This window comes from Sciurus carolinensis, chromosome 7 (genome assembly GCF_902686445.1).
Source record: "Sciurus carolinensis chromosome 7, mSciCar1.2, whole genome shotgun sequence".
Classification (NCBI taxonomy): Eukaryota; Metazoa; Chordata; class Mammalia; order Rodentia; family Sciuridae; genus Sciurus; species Sciurus carolinensis.
Genome location: NC_062219.1, coordinates 31,123,050 through 31,142,390, shown reverse-complemented (window position 1 = coordinate 31,142,390; position 19,341 = coordinate 31,123,050). Strand labels below are relative to the sequence as shown.

General features: G+C 36.8%; 2 protein-coding genes across 2 annotated transcripts in view; one reads left to right on the top strand and one right to left on the bottom strand.

Moving 5' to 3' along the window:
- Nucleotides 1–7,132, top strand: part of Tbpl1 (TATA-box binding protein like 1) — a 31,198-nt gene extending 24,066 nt beyond the window's left edge. Inside the window, exons 3-7 of the mRNA XM_047557636.1 lie at nt 2,395–2,477; nt 2,649–2,712; nt 4,242–4,345; nt 4,440–4,534; nt 6,586–7,132. Of these exons, the coding sequence (XP_047413592.1) occupies nt 2,395–2,477; nt 2,649–2,712; nt 4,242–4,345; nt 4,440–4,534; nt 6,586–6,665 (426 nt within the window). The 3' untranslated portion in view covers nt 6,666–7,132. The remainder of the gene's footprint in view (nt 1–2,394; nt 2,478–2,648; nt 2,713–4,241; nt 4,346–4,439; nt 4,535–6,585) is intronic.
- Nucleotides 7,133–8,311: 1,179 nt separating this feature from the next.
- Slc2a12 (solute carrier family 2 member 12) overlaps nt 8,312–19,341 on the bottom strand; it is a 54,438-nt gene continuing 43,408 nt past the window's right edge. The window contains exon 5 of the mRNA XM_047557635.1: nt 8,312–10,990. Within this exon, the coding sequence (XP_047413591.1) occupies nt 10,831–10,990 (160 nt within the window). The 3' untranslated portion in view covers nt 8,312–10,830. The remainder of the gene's footprint in view (nt 10,991–19,341) is intronic.

Genomic DNA, 19,341 nt, shown 5'->3' with positions numbered 1-19,341 from the left:
CCCAGCACTACAGATAGCTTATGAATACCTTACTATGCTAGTTGTACCCCAGAGGGCGTTGAGCCCTGAAGACAATGGCCCCTCCTCTCATGGAAGTAGCAGATTTTGGAAAATTACCTAGCAAAGAATTGATTGGTTAGACATGTCATTCTCTCAATTTTTAAAAAATAATCAGATATATGTTTTTATTAGACTTTTATCTGACTCTGCTGACATATGTTCCACTCAGAAAAATAGCAGTCTTTAAGAAAGCATTATTTGAACTGCTAAAAATTATCCTCAAAAATAATTCTAAAGATTGGTTACCAGTCACCCATCACTACATTGAAAATCTTTCTGGTTTATAATTTATCTGAAAAGCACCTTTTACTTATAAAATGAGAAATCATGACTCCTGTATATATTTTAATCAGGATTTTTGGTAAATGTATACATCTATACCTGTATAGATGTGTACATATCTTTGTCTATGTATTCATGTAACTCCTTTTAATCTACAAAAGGGCCATAAATTTCAGAAGACTTTACTGCCAAGGTGGCAAATAATCACTGTGATTCTCCTGCGTTTCAATTCCAGAATCCAGTCTAGGACTTGGGGAGTGGGCATGTGTGGATGAAATGTAAGCAGGGAGGAAAATGTGTTTCCTTAAGTGATCTTACAGCTTGTTTAACAGGCAGATTTCTCAATGTCTTTGAACTGAAGAAAGGGACCTTTATTTTTCAAATGTACTTAAATTTAATTGTATTTGAATGGTTTCCTAATATATACTTTTCATAAGATGTTAACTGTCATACTGTTCTTTACTTGGCCAAGATAGATAATTTATAACAAGTTGCTAAAAATAATAGGGTCCTGGGCATTATATAGTTTTTGTTCACCTTGTAATATTTAAAATAAAAGCCGTTAGTATTAATAAGTAGTAATAAAAATTTAAGGGTTTTGAGATTAATAATATAAATGACAATGGATATTTGATTTTCATAAACTGAAGATTGATGAGATAAAGTAATCTTACATATATATTATGAAAATTAAGACTGTATCTGAAGGCTTTCTTGAAGCTCTAAAAACTATGTGCCGGTGTAGCTAAGTAAATTATTGTTAGTTCTTAGTACTAGATACTTAATTAGAATGAATTCAATTCAATTCAGATGTTCTATAAACTACAATTAAAGATTTTCTAGTTCATCAGTGATACGATTTTTTTCCTTAAAAAAAAAAAAGAATAAATTTGTCTTCTAAAAAGTTTAGAAAGGAAAATGCCAAACACTGCCCTAGTATTTTAGCACAACATGAAGAGGAGAATTTTTTTCTAGGAAGGTTGACTGAAAAGTCTGAGTTGATGGGCAAGCTAGTGATAAGAGACATTTAAATGCAGTATAAACTCAGTCCATTGTTTCTTGGTTGTGTATGAAATTTTATTAGGTATTTTAATTCATTGTTATCTTGATCTTTGGCAATTTTAAGTCTCTCCAAATTTAGTAATGTTCTAGTTTAATAATATTACCTGTGACAACTCAAAATGTTAACAAAAGTTTTTTAAGGAACCTTCCCAATTCATTTATGTTATTTTATCCAGTAAACATTTCTTTCTTTCTTATACATATGGCATGTAATAAGTATTTCCATGAATGAAAAGTTGGCAATGAAAATTTAAATTCACGTTATCTTAGATCTTAATCCTTGACCTATTTATTCTGACTCTGTAGGTAATTTTGTTTTAGCCCATACCTTTAAATGCCTTTCACATGTAAGGAATCTCAAATCATATTTCCAGCTCGAACATTTTTCCTGCACTGAAGATTTCCATGTGGAACTTGAGTATGTAATAGGCCATCTCAACTCTAGAGTGCAATATTATGTAGTAATAGGTACCATGAAGCAGAATAAAGCCAAGGCTATGAATTAGAGAACAGTGAAGGGATAGGTGTTTCCATAGATTGATCAGAGATAGTTTGGAAGTGATATATGATGAGAGATTAGAATGAAGTGAGAATATTGAGAGAAGAATATTCCAGATGAAAGTAACAGCTGCTACAAAGCTCCTGGTGGGCAAACAGATTTGGCGTGTGTAAGGATCCATGCAAGTTCCATTGATGTGACCACAGTAGAAAGAGTTAAAATTAAGATGTTTATGTTCTTATAGTTTGTTGCTACCAAGTACATAGTGAGAAATTTATATTGGCCTTGTGTTTTAATTAATTAAACATACATTTAGTGGGATTAATTGTGTTCTGTCTTCAATATTGAACTAGATTCCATTTTGGGTGATTTGGAGAGAAGTTAACTTTGTATAAACTTGGAGCAATACTTAGACATTGACGTGGCTATACAGAATAGAGCAATGTATGAAAATTAACAATCATTAGGTAATCACATTATTTTTTTTCCAGAAAGTATTAATGAAGCTTAGAAAACCTAGAATTACAGCTACAATTTGGTCCTCAGGAAAAATTATTTGCACTGGAGCAACAAGGTAAATGTTACTTGGGTTCTTAGGTTTTTTATTTTTTACTCCCCCCCCCCCCCATGGATAGGGTACTTTTCATAGACTTAAAAACAAAATCCTGTGTAAAGTTGGTTATGTTCCTCAGTGTAAAGTGTTTTTTCCTGTGTAACTCGGTCTTTTTCTTTCCTTAAAACATAGTGAAGAAGAAGCTAAATTTGGTGCCAGACGTTTAGCCCGCAGTCTGCAGAAATTAGGTTTTCAGGTAACATTTTCAAAAAATACACAAAACTGCAAATATTCAAGAATTTATTTTTGTAAAATGAAAAATTTTTATTTTAATAGATTAAAGAGATTACCAGTAGAATTATTATGATTAACCTTTTTCTGAGTTTTTAGTACTGCCCTTCAATATGAAAATTTAGTAGCAAAACTTGGCCATATGGGTATTTGGAAAAGATCCTGGCTCTTTCCCAAACTCCTTTCCTTTAAAGAAACTTGTTCCCTTACAAGTTAATTGTCTTTTCAACTTCAGGTTTTTTCACCTCTCACAAATAAACCAATGAATCATTTTTATCAGCTCAAGAATGCCAGGTTAGGATGATGAGTTGAGACCTGCAAGGCCCTGGTGACATGGACACACTGGTTGGCGGACTTTTACATCTGTAAAGTGACTACTGCTGTCAGCCTTTTCAGATATTTGTATAGACTTAACTTTGAGTTAAGTCATTATTTATTATGAACCTGCTAGGTCACTTGCAAATGATGAGTATGTGGAAGAGAAAAGGGAGATAGTCCTTGAAGATGTGGGCCATGCTGTTTGGGATTTGGATACATGTGTAGAAATAGTGATGGGGAGTTAAGTTTCTTTCTGATGACTTCAGTCTTAGACATAGAAGGAAGTGAACTGATGGGGAGCGGTGGCAGGGGCTGGGGGATGTTGGCACTTGAGGAGAGTGGCAGTAGAAGCCCAGATGTGAAGCCCATATGATGATGAGGCCACTTGACGATTTTCTGGCTTTCTACTGTTTTGTGCAAGTACTGAGTTGGAGGAGAGTGAGTGCATCCAAAATTGTGGTTTTAGGAGGAATGTTGGAAAAGATAAGGAGATGAAACAATTCAAGATGTTGGTAGGAGTGGCTGACGTTATTAATGTGAAGAGAACATTTTCAGCCTGGGAACTGCTTTTCTTAGAATATCATTAGAAACATTGAGAGCATACCCAGCTAGTTAAAAACAGTGTATCATTCTAGCTCCAAAAGGAAAATACACCTCTAGTTACTTTCAAGGAAATGTCTTTTTACCTTAATGAATATAAGAAAAACATCTGACCTTGGGAATCCAGTGAACAGTCTCTCCTTTAACTGACTATTTAAAGTGACAGCTTTTCCATTTTGACTCCTTTAAAAAGGAGTACTCTGCTTCAATTTTTCTTCTTACTATTCCTGTTCCTTTCTTAGTTTTAAATATTTCATTTAAATTAACAAAATTAAATTATACACAATTCAGAAGACCCCCAGATGTGCCATTTTAATCATGCAGATACCTCAGATTTTACAATTTTTTAAACGAAGTTTTTGAGCTTTTTGCTTTTATTGAATTACAGCTTTTAATATTAAAACAATTTATACAACTTATAATACTATATTCATGCTCAGGATGTTTGTTTCTCTTTCATCCTGTTTGGTTCTCTGTATAAGAGTAGAAAGTTTAAATAAAGACTGCCATGATGAGCAGTTTTTTTTGTTGTTGTTGTTCCAAAATAATTCACTGTGTTTTATTTCTCTCCTAAAGGTAATATTTACAGATTTTAAAGTCGTTAACGTTTTGGCAGTTTGTAACATGCCCTTTGAAATCCGTTTGCCAGAATTCACAAAGAACAATAGACCTCATGCCAGGTAGGTCTTTGAAGAATCAAGATAACTTAAAAATTTGAGATTACCTGTCAAACTAGAAATATTCATATTAATAATGGCATTTTTTAAAATATAGTTACGAACCTGAACTTCATCCTGCTGTGTGCTATCGGATAAAGTCTCTAAGAGCTACATTACAGATTTTTTCAACAGGAAGTATCACAGTAACAGGTAATATATGATGTTGAAACCAAACTTGTCAATTTACAGACCAAATAATGTAAGAGGTGTGTATACCAAGATAGGAATAATGTCTAATTTGTCCCTTTCTGTCATTACTTCTATCCTTTAAGGACAGTAAGTCTTCTGACTTTAAACATTATAGATAAGTCTTCTTGCCTGCTTTTGAACTATTTGTGCATTTATATGTACTGTCTTATTTTGTGTCTAATTTCATTCTTAATTATCTTAGATTCACCCATATTGTTTGTAGATCATTCATTCTCATATAGAATCCAATGTGAATGTACTCTCCATAGGTGTTTCAGTACTTTTCAGATTGGAGCTATTGAGAACATTCTAATATATATCTTCATAGTATTTTTTTTTAATTTATGATATCTTACATTTAAAATACCCAAGAGAAACCTAGTTTCTGAACTTCATAGAGGTTTTACATAATTAGAGTATCCAAATATAATTGGTACCTATTTGTTATATCTTATGATTCTCGTAAGTATTTGGAAGGGGTAGTTTCAGGAGACTGGCAAACATGTCAAAGGGCAGCATTAGCATGCAAAATGATTTTTAAAGGTGCTGTAATTATGAATTCTGCAGACACGTTGTATGGGAGCCAGTAGGTCATGTCAAGCAAAATTGAGTTGAAGAAAATTTCTTTGGTCTTGGAAGATGGCTTTTTATTCCTTCAATTTTTAGAGGAGAATAAAAACTTGAGACTCTCAATAGATAAGTTTTAGTTTTGACCCATTTGTGGGTTTTTCCTTCTTCCTTAGGGACTTTCAAAGCCAGGATCCTGTTTGAATCTAAAAATGGGGTGGTGGGGAACAAGTCTGTTCCCTTTCAACTATCTGTTTTCATACTTTGGAGTCTGAACTTCCAAGAAGCTCCAGAATGTTTTGTTAGGTCCTGAGTATATAATAAAAATCTGTTTATTGAGTTGATGGACAGTTAAACAACATAATAACAAATTGAATACAATTGATCTGGTTATTACCATGCATAATAAATGAACACCTGGAATAGCCTATGAAATGTTAACAATTCAGTGAACACATTCTGAGTGGTTTCCATGAGGAACTATACTACATGGAGAGGTCAAGATGAGTCAGGAAGGAGCAGACTAATATAAGACATGTTCAGAACCTTCAGAGTTTAAAATGAGTGGATCTATTAATATTCAGAATTTTTCAAAACAAGTCAGTATACTTAGTGAAACCATTTTTATTCAAAATCTTGTGAAAATATTTTTTGCTTGTTTCTTTTTAGCTATTTAAATAAAAGATTTTATTTTTAAAAAGTTGTTACTGAGCTGTACAGATTAATTCATTTGTAGCATTACCTCACTGCCTTCCCCACTAATTAATTTAAATGAACTCTGAGGTTACAGGGACCAAATTAGTAATAAAGGTGAATAGCAAGTAATAGTAAATCTGTGAGGAATTTTAGACCATATAGTGTAAAAAAGCCAATATTTTTATAGCAGCTTTGTTTTCCTTTGCTGTGTTCTTCCGTATTCCTCTGAGTCTCACTTGTAGTCTAACCAAAAGTCAAAAATACAGTGTGTGTCTAGACCTGTGTGTTATTCTTCTCTGTGCATACTTTTCTGCTTTTTATTCTCCTTTACAACGGGGTAGTTTTTTTTACATACTTTTCATACTGGTACGGTAAAACAAAATGAACAGCATCATTTGGTATTCCAGATTTCTTTTAATTATGTACACAAAAAAGTGTGTTCTCTTGGTTCTTGTTAAAATTTTTTTTATTCTCTTGGTTCTTATTTTGATTGTACGTATGATGATGTATGTGCTTTTTTTTGTTTCGTTTCGTTTTGATTTTTCAATGTGGTGCTGAGGATCAAACCCAGGGCCTCATGTATACTAGGCGGGCACTCTACCGCTGAGCCACAACTCCAGCCCCTGTGCTTTTGTTTTTTAAACAATGAACTTGAAATTCTAAAGCAGGTGAATATTTTTAACTCTGAAAAATGAGTATTTCCTAGCTTCTCAGCTCTTCTCATCCTTTTTCCGTTGTGTTTGTTACAGGGCCCAATGTAAAGGCTGTGGCTGCTGCTGTGGAACAAATATACCCATATGTGTTTGAAAGCAGGAAAGAAATTTTATAATTCATCACTTAATTGGTTAGAATCTCTAACTGAGCACCTTTTAAAACCTGCTGCACATTGGACTCAAAGCAAAAGGAAAACTGGACCAACAGTAATTGAGGAAATAGACTCTTTTATTCACTCACGGCTACAGTGTAAGCTCCAGTCCCTTTGGATTTATTTCAAACTTTGCTGTAATATAAGAAGGAAGTTTACAAGACATGACATTGCTGCTTTTACAAAAGGACATTCTATTTATTTTCGCAGTAATTCTCATGTCCCCATAAGCAGAGCTGTCACAATGTGCACTACCTTAAATTGTTTTATTGTTGTCATTGTTATTTTTTCCAGTTTGAGCTAATGTGTTTTATTTGTGAATAGTCTTTTACATTTTTGTATGCTGAATATGGGCACCAAAGAACCTGTAAAAGTTATCTTTTTCAATTGAATGTGCACAAATAAAAGTTTGGAAAAGATCTCTCTTCATATCCATTCTGTAACATTTATTCCTATTTTCTATTTTAACAAAAATTGTATTCATAATTCTTTCTTTTTTTTAAAATCTATGCAAGTTTAGGCTTTGGCTAAAGTGTGTTAGCTTCTTTTTGAAGTGTATTTTGTGTGTGTGTGTGTGTGTATACACACACACACACACACACACATATATATATATATATATATATATGTATACGCTGTGTGTGTAAAGTATCTTTTCATGCTCTGTTACCAAATAACAATAGGAATTTTTTTTTCTTGGGGATTAGAAGCAAATACTTGTATATACTCCAGGGGAACCAAGGTAGAACTTTATAAAGGGTAATGTTTTTTGTTGCTAATTTAATATGATAGAAAATGTTAAGTAACTTTTAAAAGTTAAGAAATTGTAGTTTTAAAAAGAGAAACCTCTTTCCCACTAGATGGATATGAGAAAGAAGCTGTGATGGGTGGTAACTCATCTGTACCTTTGTTATTCTGGAGAGACTCTAGTTGTAAGGAAGTGATTAAGGTTCTTGGTGCTCAAGGCTATATTAAGAGTCCTGTCAGAAGTTGATAACATTGTGCAGTTTTAACAAGAAGTGCCCACAAGCTGCCTCTGTGCCACAGTATAATTATAATATAGTTCAACTTGAACTTGAAAGCCATTTTGCAAGTTATGTCTTTCCTCTTACTGTGTCTTATTTAATGGAACTAAAGAGTGACAATTCTGTGTATGGGATTGCTACTCTTAAAGGTATCATAAGTAAGTGTTTATGAAGCAGTGGCTTCTGGCTCACCCTGAGCCTTAGAAAGGGTAGTGCAGGATCAATCTGCAGTTGCATTCTTCTACCTAGGTTTAGGAGTTTAGCATAATCAACAGTGGTTTTACCTAGAAATACAACCATGTAGAGTCAAATTAGCTTCTCAGTAGAATTTAGTAATATCAATATTCCAACAGTCTCCTGAAAGCCTGAATTACCAAAATGTCTTGAAACATCTGTAAAATTCTGCAACATCTGAACCCTCATGTTCAGTACATTTTCCATACCATATTATAAAATCTTGAAAACCTAGCTTAAGCACTGCACTTAACAATATATTTTCTGTTTATTTTTATCTTCTTCCAGAGCTTTCCCCTACCCTGTCACTCCCTCAAATGTAGGCTAACTTTTAGACTTTCTTTCTTATGAAAGATTCAAGTGAGTTTTACACTTTTTTTCTGTTTTTTTTTTTTTTTTTTTTTTTTTTAACATTTGTGTTTGCTTCATTTCAAGATCAGTAGGATAGCTAAACTCATAAATACAAAGAATAATGTTAGATTGAGGAATTATAGGTAGATTGTTTTTAAAATTTGAGATTTTTCCACTTAGTTTTAATAAAGAGTAATAAGTAAACTGTCTTGCAGTGTTCACAAATAAGAGTGGGGGAAATAATTATACAGATCCAGACGATGGTGTAGATCTAGGTGATGTAACATTTTCAGTGTTTGGATGACTTGAAAACTTTGCATATCAGTAGAAAGGGAAATGCTTTATCTGATCTGGGAGGAAAGCTAGCCTGACCAGGTCTGGGTTTAGTTCACTGTGCGCTCACCACCTGGCAGAGTTTGTGGATGATCCACTAAGCATGACAAAGCTGGGAAGAAGTGAATGTGTCTGATGTCTTCTGGCTTTCCACAAGTACTGTACATTTTTTATATAAATAAAAGCTGTGAATATATACATACAATTATAAGTATTATCCCCTTTTTTTATTTTTGAAAATCAAAAGACTTTGGTGGGTGGAGGGGACAGGTATTGGGTAAAAATTAGTTTGAAGACAAAATTGTCTGCTTACAGACTCAGGATGATAAAAGGAAAATATAAAAGAATGTTTAAGATACTAAAGTTGAAGTCAGTAGTAATACACACAGTCTTGGTTTATTTTCTGCCCATTTGCAATGAATGGCAAAACCAAGAAATAACTATAAGTATATATGGTGTTTGAACTTAAAAGGAATTGTGATACAATTTTTTTTTAAATACCTTAAACAATCTGTGATGCTTGGCAAAAAAAAAAAAAAAAAATAATAACATGAATAACCGTCTTGATTTTTAAAAATCCTGGCATATAATTCATGATAAGTTAAACTGATCCTCTGAAGAACACACTTTACCTTCTTGTTCCAAAACAACAAAAAAATGCACACAAATTTGCATATGAAAGAATCAATACCCATTCCTTTTAGCTCCTTCCTGCCTACTTTTAATTTAGGCAATATATCTCAGAACCAGGACTTTTAGTCATTTTCCTGAGTCTCTAATATTAGTGTTTTGCTATTTTTATATAGACTTAGTCTTTTCCACTTTTTTATAAGAGAATGTACCTTCTATCAAACTGGGACAAACAGTTTGTTAGGGGCCAGTAGGAAAATTTCAAGCTAAATAACAAGGGGTTTTGACACTTAGGATTCTCTTTTCTATTGATTAATCATTTTTAAAAATTATTTTTCAAGTTAGGTTGTTCATGCGTTAAAAGTTTTTTGTGTGTCTTTCATAGTTTATATTAGTAACCTAATGGATTTTTACTTAAGTGGTTCTAGATTTATTATGGATTTTCTTTCATTTTAAATTCTCACCTTATCTAGTCTTAAATTCAACTGGAGAGCAATCCACCATGGTTGGATAAAAACCCAATTTGCTGGTTTGGTAGGCCATCTCTATTTCTTCACAAAGAACGTAGTGAGGAAACTGTCCTGATTTCTGAATGTCATCTATTATGTCTGTGTGTCTGAAAGTCAGCATCAATTATAGTCTCTCTGCCATAACTTGAGGTAGAGATATTCCTGAGATGTGGGAGAAATTGCAGGAAACGAAGGATTACTAAAAACTATGAGAGTCTTCCAAGGAGAGAACCTATATATAGGCTTGCCCTAATAACTTAAACCTAATTGCTTAGAGATTTGGATAAATAACCTAATGAACTGATTCCTTTTCTGATATTTTACTAATAGCTACTTCTAGATAAATATGGTCCCAAGATTTTAATATTGTCCTCTGTAATCATTAAAATAAAAACATAGAAAATGCTTATTTTTCTCAAGTATTACAGAATTGTTTCTTTTAATATTTTATAGTATTAACATGAAAGTCATAAAAGTAGTATATTTTGCATTAAATTGTACTTCATAATTCATAAGATAAGCTCCCATAATCTTTGTACTTGTGGAACTGTAACTAGGAATTACCACAGATCCTAGCCAGGAGCCTATCCTGATCTAGAACACGTGTGCAACTAGATTTTCTACATTGTTTGTCCTGGTTCTTTTTTACACAAGACCCAGTGCAAATAGTATCTTAGTAGGGGAAAATGTAAGCTCAGATCCAGAAAACTGTGTTTCTGAATAATAAAGCTGCAACTGGCCTTCATACATACATAGCTTAAGGCAAAGGTTGATCTCATTACTAGGATTTAGTCTTTCAAATCCTGCTCTGTGAAGGAGAAAGTATTGAACCAGCCAGAATTTCCTTTCACCTGATACCTTACTCAAAATAAAAACACTGCTTGGGGCCTTGTATTTCATCTACCTTTTGAGATTCCCTTTGGGGAAGAGGGAATAAAGGGTGTCTATAATTTCAGGTGTCCCTTTAAAAATAGCTCAGGACACTGAATAAAAACCTGGGGGTGGCAGATAAGCCACTGGTAGTGTTCTTATCCTGTATCAACATTCCTAAGGCCTTGAGGTTTCTGGAGAAGGCTGCTTTGGTTGTCCCCTTCCACACAGCTTTTTACACTCCAGGAGCTGCTCTTGGGGTTTTTTTTGAAGCTGTGTTGGCATTAATTCTTCTTGGTGATGACTCATAAAACAAATGTTGTTTTTCACATAGTTCCTGAAAGAGAAAGGCACTCATGAAAATGTCACTCTTAGTTTCCATACTTGAAAAAAATAGGCATGCTGTTATTTTTTAAATCACTCTGGAGTTTTAATGTTTTAGCTATGCAAAAATGTTTTATTGTGAGGCCTCATCATGAAATTCGGTATATACCCTAGAACGTCGCACGATTTCACGCAAAGGGTAAGGTGTAAGGTGAGGTGTGGTCTCAGCACACAACCACAGCCACCCCTTTGCAGTTCAGTCTTCCAAGTGTAGAAAGAACTAGCAGAGATTTTATCCCAAATCTATCTCATTTTTTTCCATTTCTCAGATTCCACCACTATACCTGTATTTATATCTGTGTATTTTGCCTTCTTTGTTGTCCACTCACTCCTGCATTAATAAGTTCTTTTCTACAAGATTCTTCCCACCAGCATAAAAATATGCTTTTGTATTTTATTTTACAAAGAGGGAGCCCACCTTTGAACTTCCCTGCCTTTTCAAATGTTTTTCTGAACTTAATCACTTAATCAAGAGGCTGTGCCCTGGTAGGTGGTAAGGATGGAGTTGGATGAAGACTCCTGTTTTCAATGCTTAGGTTTTCCTGGGGAAAGCATGTAAGCATATAATTTAAGTAAAAAGTGCTGATGAGAAGAATAAACAGTGAAAAGGGAAAAAGAATGACTTAGTTGCGGGTGGGAGATTGTATCATACAGGTGGCATCTCTAAAGAGGTAACTTCAGGATGGGCACGTTGGTACGTGCTTCTAATCCCAGTGACTTGGGAGGTTGAGGCAGGAGGATCTTAGGTTCAAAGTCAACCTCAGCAACTTAACAAGACCCTAAACAACTTAGTGAGACCCTATCTCCAAATAAAAATTTAAAAATGGCTGGGTTTGTAGAACAGTGGTTAAGTGCCCCTGGGTTAAATCCCCAGTACAAAAAACTAAAGAGGTAACATTGGATCAGAAACTGGAATGATATTAGGGAACCATGTGAAGAATTCCAGAGAACTACAAAGTGCAGGCAGGGAAATCATTTGGTACTTGTGAATTTGAAGTCTAGGGAGACACTTTTTTTTTTTTTTTTTTTTTTTAAAGGTGCAGAATAGGGCAGCTTTGTGTATGAAAGAGAAATAATCCCATAGAAAGGGAGATGAATGGCAGTGAGTCAGTGCACAAGTGGAAACATGGGCCTTTGCACCACAGCAGAACAGGCACAGATGAGGGTATATTAGTAGATCTCCTGGCAAGAGAGATGATGAGGTGGTCTCTTTATTTCTGTTTTCTCAGTACACTAAAAGAATCACCAAGAGAAAGGGAGGCAGTTCTGGAGGCTTGATGAGAGAATGTAGATGTGAGATAATCATCTTGTAAAATAGGAAAGTCGGCACACCAGGGAGCTGTGGTGGATTGCAGGACATTCCTAAAGACCTGCTTGAAATTTGTTCTCGTAAATTTGAACAAGACTGGTCAGCATGATTGTATACTTTCTACAGCCACATTTAGCTCCTGGGATAAGGGATAAAATAAGCTAAGGTTTGGTTTAATTGGAACTGAGGTTTGCCTGAATGATGGAGGGGGGAGGGTAAGGGAAGAGGAAGAGACTGGAAAGGGAGTGACTCTGGTGGCCATCCATGGGACCTGAGCAGGGTAAGAAAGAAAGGAAGTAAGAACATGGCTGGTAGTTTCCAGTTCTGGGAGGCAGTGAGATTTGTCAAAGTGCAGGTTTTTGAGAAAGTAAGCCAGAGAGGCAGGGTGCAAAAGTGAGTGGGGTGTTGGAGAATGGTAGCAGTGATTGGTAAGGACGGCTCAGGGTGTGACCATCCATTCCTCTGCTCCCCTTCACATCAGAACTTCAGGGAATGGACTCTACCTGATGTCTTCACTTCCTCTGGTCACCAGTCCTCACTCCACTGACAGCCTCACAAGCCCATCATCACCTCCCTGTTTATACTTGGCCTCCCTGGTGTTGCCACTTCCAACAGAAGTCTTTGGGCCTCCGTGATCCTGTATTCTTAGCTTTCCTCCAGCCTCACTACTTTCCAGGCCTTTTTGATATTCCCTCTGCTTGATTTCTGTGTGTTGACACGATCTAGGGCTTGGTCTTGGGCCTCATTCCCTTCTCTCTGCTCTCTGACTGGATGGTATCTGGTTTCATGACTTCAATACCACTTATAAGCTAATGGCCTCCCACATTTACTCTAAAGGGTCTCCAGAGTTTCAAACTTGCATATCCAACTGCTTATTAATCTATATCTCTACTCCACATCTAATGAACATTTCCAATTAGTATATCCAAAATACTCTGTCATCTCCTGCACCCTGCAGCCTAGGCCTCTTGAGGCTTCCCTAATCCCATCATGCATCCATTTTCTCAGACTAAAACTTGATGTGTCATGCTGACTACTCCGCTGCCTACGCCTGTATCCAGTTCATTTGTTCATCCAACAGAGAGCTTCAGCTGAATGCCAAAGGATTGTTCCAGGGACTGGGTAACAACAGTGAACAAAATATATAAAATTATCTGTCTTCAATAAATTTAAATGTAATGAGAAGAGATAAGTCAAAGAGTGCTTTGGTGTGGGTTAAAACTTAAGTAGGAAAGTTGGTGCAGAACTGGGAACAAAATAGTGATTTTAAATAAAGTAACAGAAAAAGTGGGAAGTGGGACAGTGAGACAGGTGGATATCTAGGGCGAAGGAAACTGGACAGAAGACAAGTATAAAGCCCGAGTCTTGAGCATGCCTGGTGAGCCTGAGGTGTAGCTACAAGACCAGAGTGTCTGTGAGGGTAAAGGAGGCGCATAGTGGTGGGAAGTAGGGCTTTGAGGCTGAGGTAATGCTTTTATGCTAGATGGGGGCTAAAGGGATCATTCTGGCTGCTACGTAAAGAACAGATAGGAGGGGGGCAAGGGAGGAAAAGGATCAGGTAGGTGACTACTACAGTAATATAGGAGGGAGTTCATGGTAACTCAGATCAGGGTGGTAGCAGTGGAGACCTCTTAAGTAAGAGCCAAGACAAATTCCCTGTAGATTGAACATGGGGTGCGAGATCTATTGATTCAGGGGAGACCCTAAGGCTTGTGAACAGAGCAAGTTAGAAGGAAAACTTTGACAACTGAGTAGAGTAAGTTTGGAAAACCACGGGTTTACTTTAGGACATGCTAAGCTTATCTGTTAGACATTTGGAAAGTGATTTGAGTCAGAGATAAATGGACAAGCCTCAAATTCAGGAGCAGATCGAGCTAGAGATGTGAACTTAGAGTCACTGGCATATAAATGGTACATAACATTGAGATCATTGAAAGATAAGTGGTTGCAGGACTAAGCTCCAGGGTTCACCACTCTGAGAGAGAAGATGGCACTAGCAGAAGCTGAGTCAGGGACTGGTGTGGACTCAACCAGAAGGTGAGTCCTTGAATGCAGTGAAGCAGATATTTCTGGAAGGAGGATGGACTTAACCTTAGTCCAATGCTGGGGTGGTCATGAAGATGGCGTAAGATGAAGAACAACACTGAGAGGACATTAGGGTGTTAAAAAGAGCCAGGAGAGTGGAGGCCATAAAATTCTCATTGGAGCCAAATGGATGACAGAACTTTAGAAGAACTTTGCATAAATACAAAACAGGGTGGGGGATAAAAGCTGGAAAGAAAAGTGGCACTAGAAGACCTTTTTAAAAAATGATAGGGAAGAATCAGCAGGTTTCCGTGCTAATGAAAAAGAGATGAAAGCACCGATGACTCGGGTGGGCAGGGAGAACTGTTGGAGAATGTGCTGGAGAAGGGGGAGAGGGGAGGGCATGCTGGGGTTGGCCTCTCCGGAGTGATGGAGGTGATACGTAGAAGCCTCAGGGTGGGTGCAAATACTGGTTCATGGGTTGATGTGGAAGGTGGTAGAAGTTCCCTCATGATTATGTCCACTTTCTCAGTGACCTAAGAAGCAAGAGCATGGATGGATCGTGAGGATGTCCAGAGGTTTCCAGAGAAAGGTGGTTTTGAGCAGTCGTCCAGGGCAGAGGCAGACTGAATGACCGAGGGCCATGTGTGATGGTCAGGCAGCACTGAGGGCCACTTGAGGTCAGTGGCTATGACTGAAAATAAGCCCAACACTGTGCTTGTGTGCTTCCCCGCTCAACTGGGTGACTGCAGATGCTCACTGGGACATGTCTTAAAATGTCCATCTAGTCCTGTCACTGTCCCACTTAAAACCCTTTAGTAGCTTCCCATTGCATTTAGAATGAAGCCTAAACTCCTCCTCAGCCAGCCAAGCCCTACTCACTGGTCTCCACCTAAAGACAACAGCCTCCAGGATTTCTTTCCATTCCTGGAACAGGCCAAGTGTGTTTTTGAGTTATCCTTTACACTTACTGTCTGCCTGAATTCTCTTTCCTCTTTCCTTGTCTTGATTATCCCCCAGACTTTATTTTAAAGGTTACCTCTTGAGATGACCTTCTCACATTATTAATCAAAGGGTCCCCGAACCACTTACTCTTTTCATTCTAGTGGAAGTTTTTCTAACTGATAATGTCATAGTACCTAAGATCAGTACCTAGCACATAATAGATGCTCAGTAAATGTTGGAAATAAATAAAGTTTCATGAATGAATGAAAGAATGGCCCACATCACACTGACTGTTAGAAGTGAAAAACGATTTAAGCCTTAGAACTAATATATTTATAAAACATTAACTTGTTTGTTTTTTCTATTTGTTTCCATTTAAATTGAGAGAAAACTAAATAAAATCACAGTTGAAAAAGCAAACATGGCAAATATCCCATTCTGTGTTTGTAGCTGGTAGGGCAGATATTCAAAATAAAATCCTTTCAAATTATATTGTTGGGAAAATCTTTTCTGACCTCTCAGCTGAGTCACTGTTTATTTTATGAGAAGCTTGACATCCTTGGAAGAATATTTGTTTTCTCAGCTTTGTAGAAATAGAGGTAAAAGAACCCAACTGCAAATGTGAGAGAGGAAAATATTAAGTAATGTGTACTATCAATTTGAAGTTAATCTAATATTATAAATAGTTTCCTTTCTTACTCCTTAGGAAAACTCATCATGGATTTCAAAAGCTGATTCATTGTTTTATTAACATCTAAATTCCTAAAGACTTCCTTAGCTCAGCAGTGTGCCTCCTAAGTCTTCAAGTTCCTTTCAGCTCCTACTAGGCCCACGGGCTTTCTACCACCCCACATTTCCTTAGCTGATTTGAAGTTTATCAATACTATGACTTTTTTTTGGTTATTTTATTTTATTTTGCTTGGACATTTCTCTCCAGGGGAACCTTGTTTGAGATACGCTTCGTACGTGCTTTGGTCAGTTTACATAATTTGTTCTACTTACATCTTCACTTTACATGCTTTTGCTAACCTACTGCATCAAGCGAAGAAAAGCCCTGGGCTTTCTGGTGTTGCATAAATAGGTGTTAACAAAGATTTCTAAAAGTAAATTATTTTCCCTTTGTGCCCTCAGTACTGGGCTTCCCCATGGTACACACCTAGTATTCTACTGTGGCTAGAATTGAAAGTGCAGAACTGTTTCTGTCTTACCTTTCATATTCCTCTACACCAATGTCCTTATCTATTTTTGTCCTTCAACCCAAACTTCAAAGAGTTTCATTTAGGGTCACCATAACTTCAACTTTGTTACTCTCCTAATTTACGACTTACAACTTTCTTTGAGGGAGCCTGTATTTGAGGAATTGCATGACTCAAAAGGAACAGAAACTTGATTCTTTCAAAAACATTTCACAAGTCAGAAATGTACTCCTTTAGACAAGTTCTTTCCCCACCCTAGATTCTGAATTCATAAGCTTTGTTGAGTTTTAGACATCCAAATCATATGTTCTCAAGAAAAATGTCTCATTCTGCAACCCCACTAGAGAGAAAGATTGCACTTCTTAAATTCCGTCTTCAAATTTTCATTTGGCTTGCAATATGATACATTTGATAAGCCTAAATGAGAGAGATCTGAAAGTCTCTCGATCTTCAGTTGTGCAAATTTGCACAAATGCTTTCAAATTTGACTTTTTAAAGAGTAAAATAGGGGTGATAGTAATAGACCCTTAGTTTCATTCAGTTCATTGAATAAACAATAATTCATTCAAGAAGCAGTTCATTACTGCCTTCTCTCTGCCTGTTGGTATAGTTTGTATGTGAGGAGTCCCTCAAAAGCTCACATGTAAGACAATGCAAGAAGGTTCAGAAGAGAAATGATTGGGTGACAAGAATCTTAACCCAATCAGTGAATGAATTCCCTGACAGGGATTAACTGAGTGGTAACTGAAGTGGTGGGATATGACTGGAGAAGGTGGGAATTGTGGCTTTAGGTACATATTTGTATCTGGCCAGTGGAGTCTTTCTGCTTCCTGATCACAATGTGAGCTGCTTCCCTCCACCACTCTTCTACCATGATGTTCTGCCTCACCCTGAGCCCTGAGGAATGGAACCTGCTGTCTATGGAAGGAGACCTCTGAATCCGTGAGCCCCTAAATAAACTTCTCCTTCTGGTTGAATCCTTTTAGTCACAGCAGCGAAATAGCAGACTAAAACAGCTGTTTGCAAGAATATTAACAAACCTCTGTTTTTAAAGGAATTTTGCTTCTGAAGCCAGTCAATGGGTAATTCGAGAGTTCATATACATCAAATGGACTGACCATGAGGCCATTAAGAGCTCCAGACCTCTCCCCTCCCAGCATTTTCTAAGACTCACACCGTCATGCCCAATTTCGCATTTCATAGTTTGTAATATTTTTTCTTAAATAGGACTCTCAAAAGCTTAGGCTCCACAAAATGTACCTTACTCTGCCCTTGTCTGCGTACCTAATGCCTACATGCCTATGTGTTGAACACCAGTTTTCTATCTCCTACGTGGATATTTCTCCTGAAACTCCAGTCCTAATGTGGCCTGCATTCATTCTTTCCCCTCCATCTCTAGGTCCCTTAGTCACCTCAAATGCGTTCTGTACAAACTGAGCTCAACATTACCCTTGAACCCCCATCAGATTCCAACTCCCAAACCTGTTCTTTCTTCCCCTCTGTGTCTTGCATCAATGACTGGCACTGTTGTATGCTGGATGAGTCACTGAATCTTGGGAGGTGTCCCAGTTCCTTCAATATAAGTGACTTATCTTTGTGCTAATCAATACAGTAAACTGCAATGATCTGACTTCTTGTCTGCCTCCCCAAATAAGGAACTATGGATTGTCTCCTATATTTTCTATTCTTTCTTAGTCCAATGCCTGGTCCATAATAAATAATGAACGAAGAGTTGAATGAATAAATAAAGTACTGGACAAAGGAGTGATGATGTGGTATGACCAGTATGTCTCACTTATCTTAACCCAGAACTCTTCCTTCCACCGCAGAGACTGTTAGACCATAGGCTAAATCACATTCTGTGACTCACAGATCGAAATCTGTTTGGATTATATTGCTGTCCATCATGTGTGGTGGACACACATAATGAATAAGTGAAATCAGCATTGACTTTATCTACAAGTTATCAAACAGCAGATACTTTTTAGTCATCTGCTGGAAATCATTGTGAAGCTAGATACTATCAAGGTTATGTAAGAAATATAATGAGTAAAGAGCATTCCTGGAAACCAAAACTTCATCAGCCTAAAGAGGTCTAATTGTAAGAGTGCTAGCTAAGGCAAAATAGGAGAAAATGTGACTAGAAAATATTGAAAGTCTGGGAAAAAGGAATGCTTTCCAGGTTTTGCGTTACTTGGAGATTCAAGCTGAGGATTTGAATTGACACAGAGAGCACAAATGTGGAAACAGGAAGAAATAAGGAGGTAAGAGTCAGGTAGGAGGGAATCTAGGGAAGAAGATTGTTTCATGGGAGCTAAAAGAGAGAATTAAAAAAAGAGAGAGAGAGAGAGATGTAGACTTGGTGTGGTGCCCTACCCTGTAATCCCAGTATTTGGGAAACTGAGACAGGCAGATCGCAAGTATGAGGCCAACCTGGGCAACTTGGTGAGAACTTGTCTCACAATAAAAAAGTAAAAAGGGCTGGGGATGTAGCTTAGTGCTGGAGTGCTCATGAATTCAATCCCCAGTGCCTATAAATAAATAAAATAGCTGTGGTAAATTTGATGTGGTCAAAAATTCTTTGTCATTCATTCCATCAAAAGATGAAGTCTAGGCCTGAGAATATGGCTCAGGAGAAGAGCATTTGCTTAGCACATGCAAGGTCCTGGATTCAATCCCCAGTACTTAAAAAATAAATAAATAAATAAAATGAAAAAGTAAAGTCTACTTCTAGACCCACCTATACCCCCAATCTGAGCTGGTCATGGGACTTATATTGGCAACAGAAAACAGACTCGATACACAAATTGCAGAATCTACAAGGGCCCT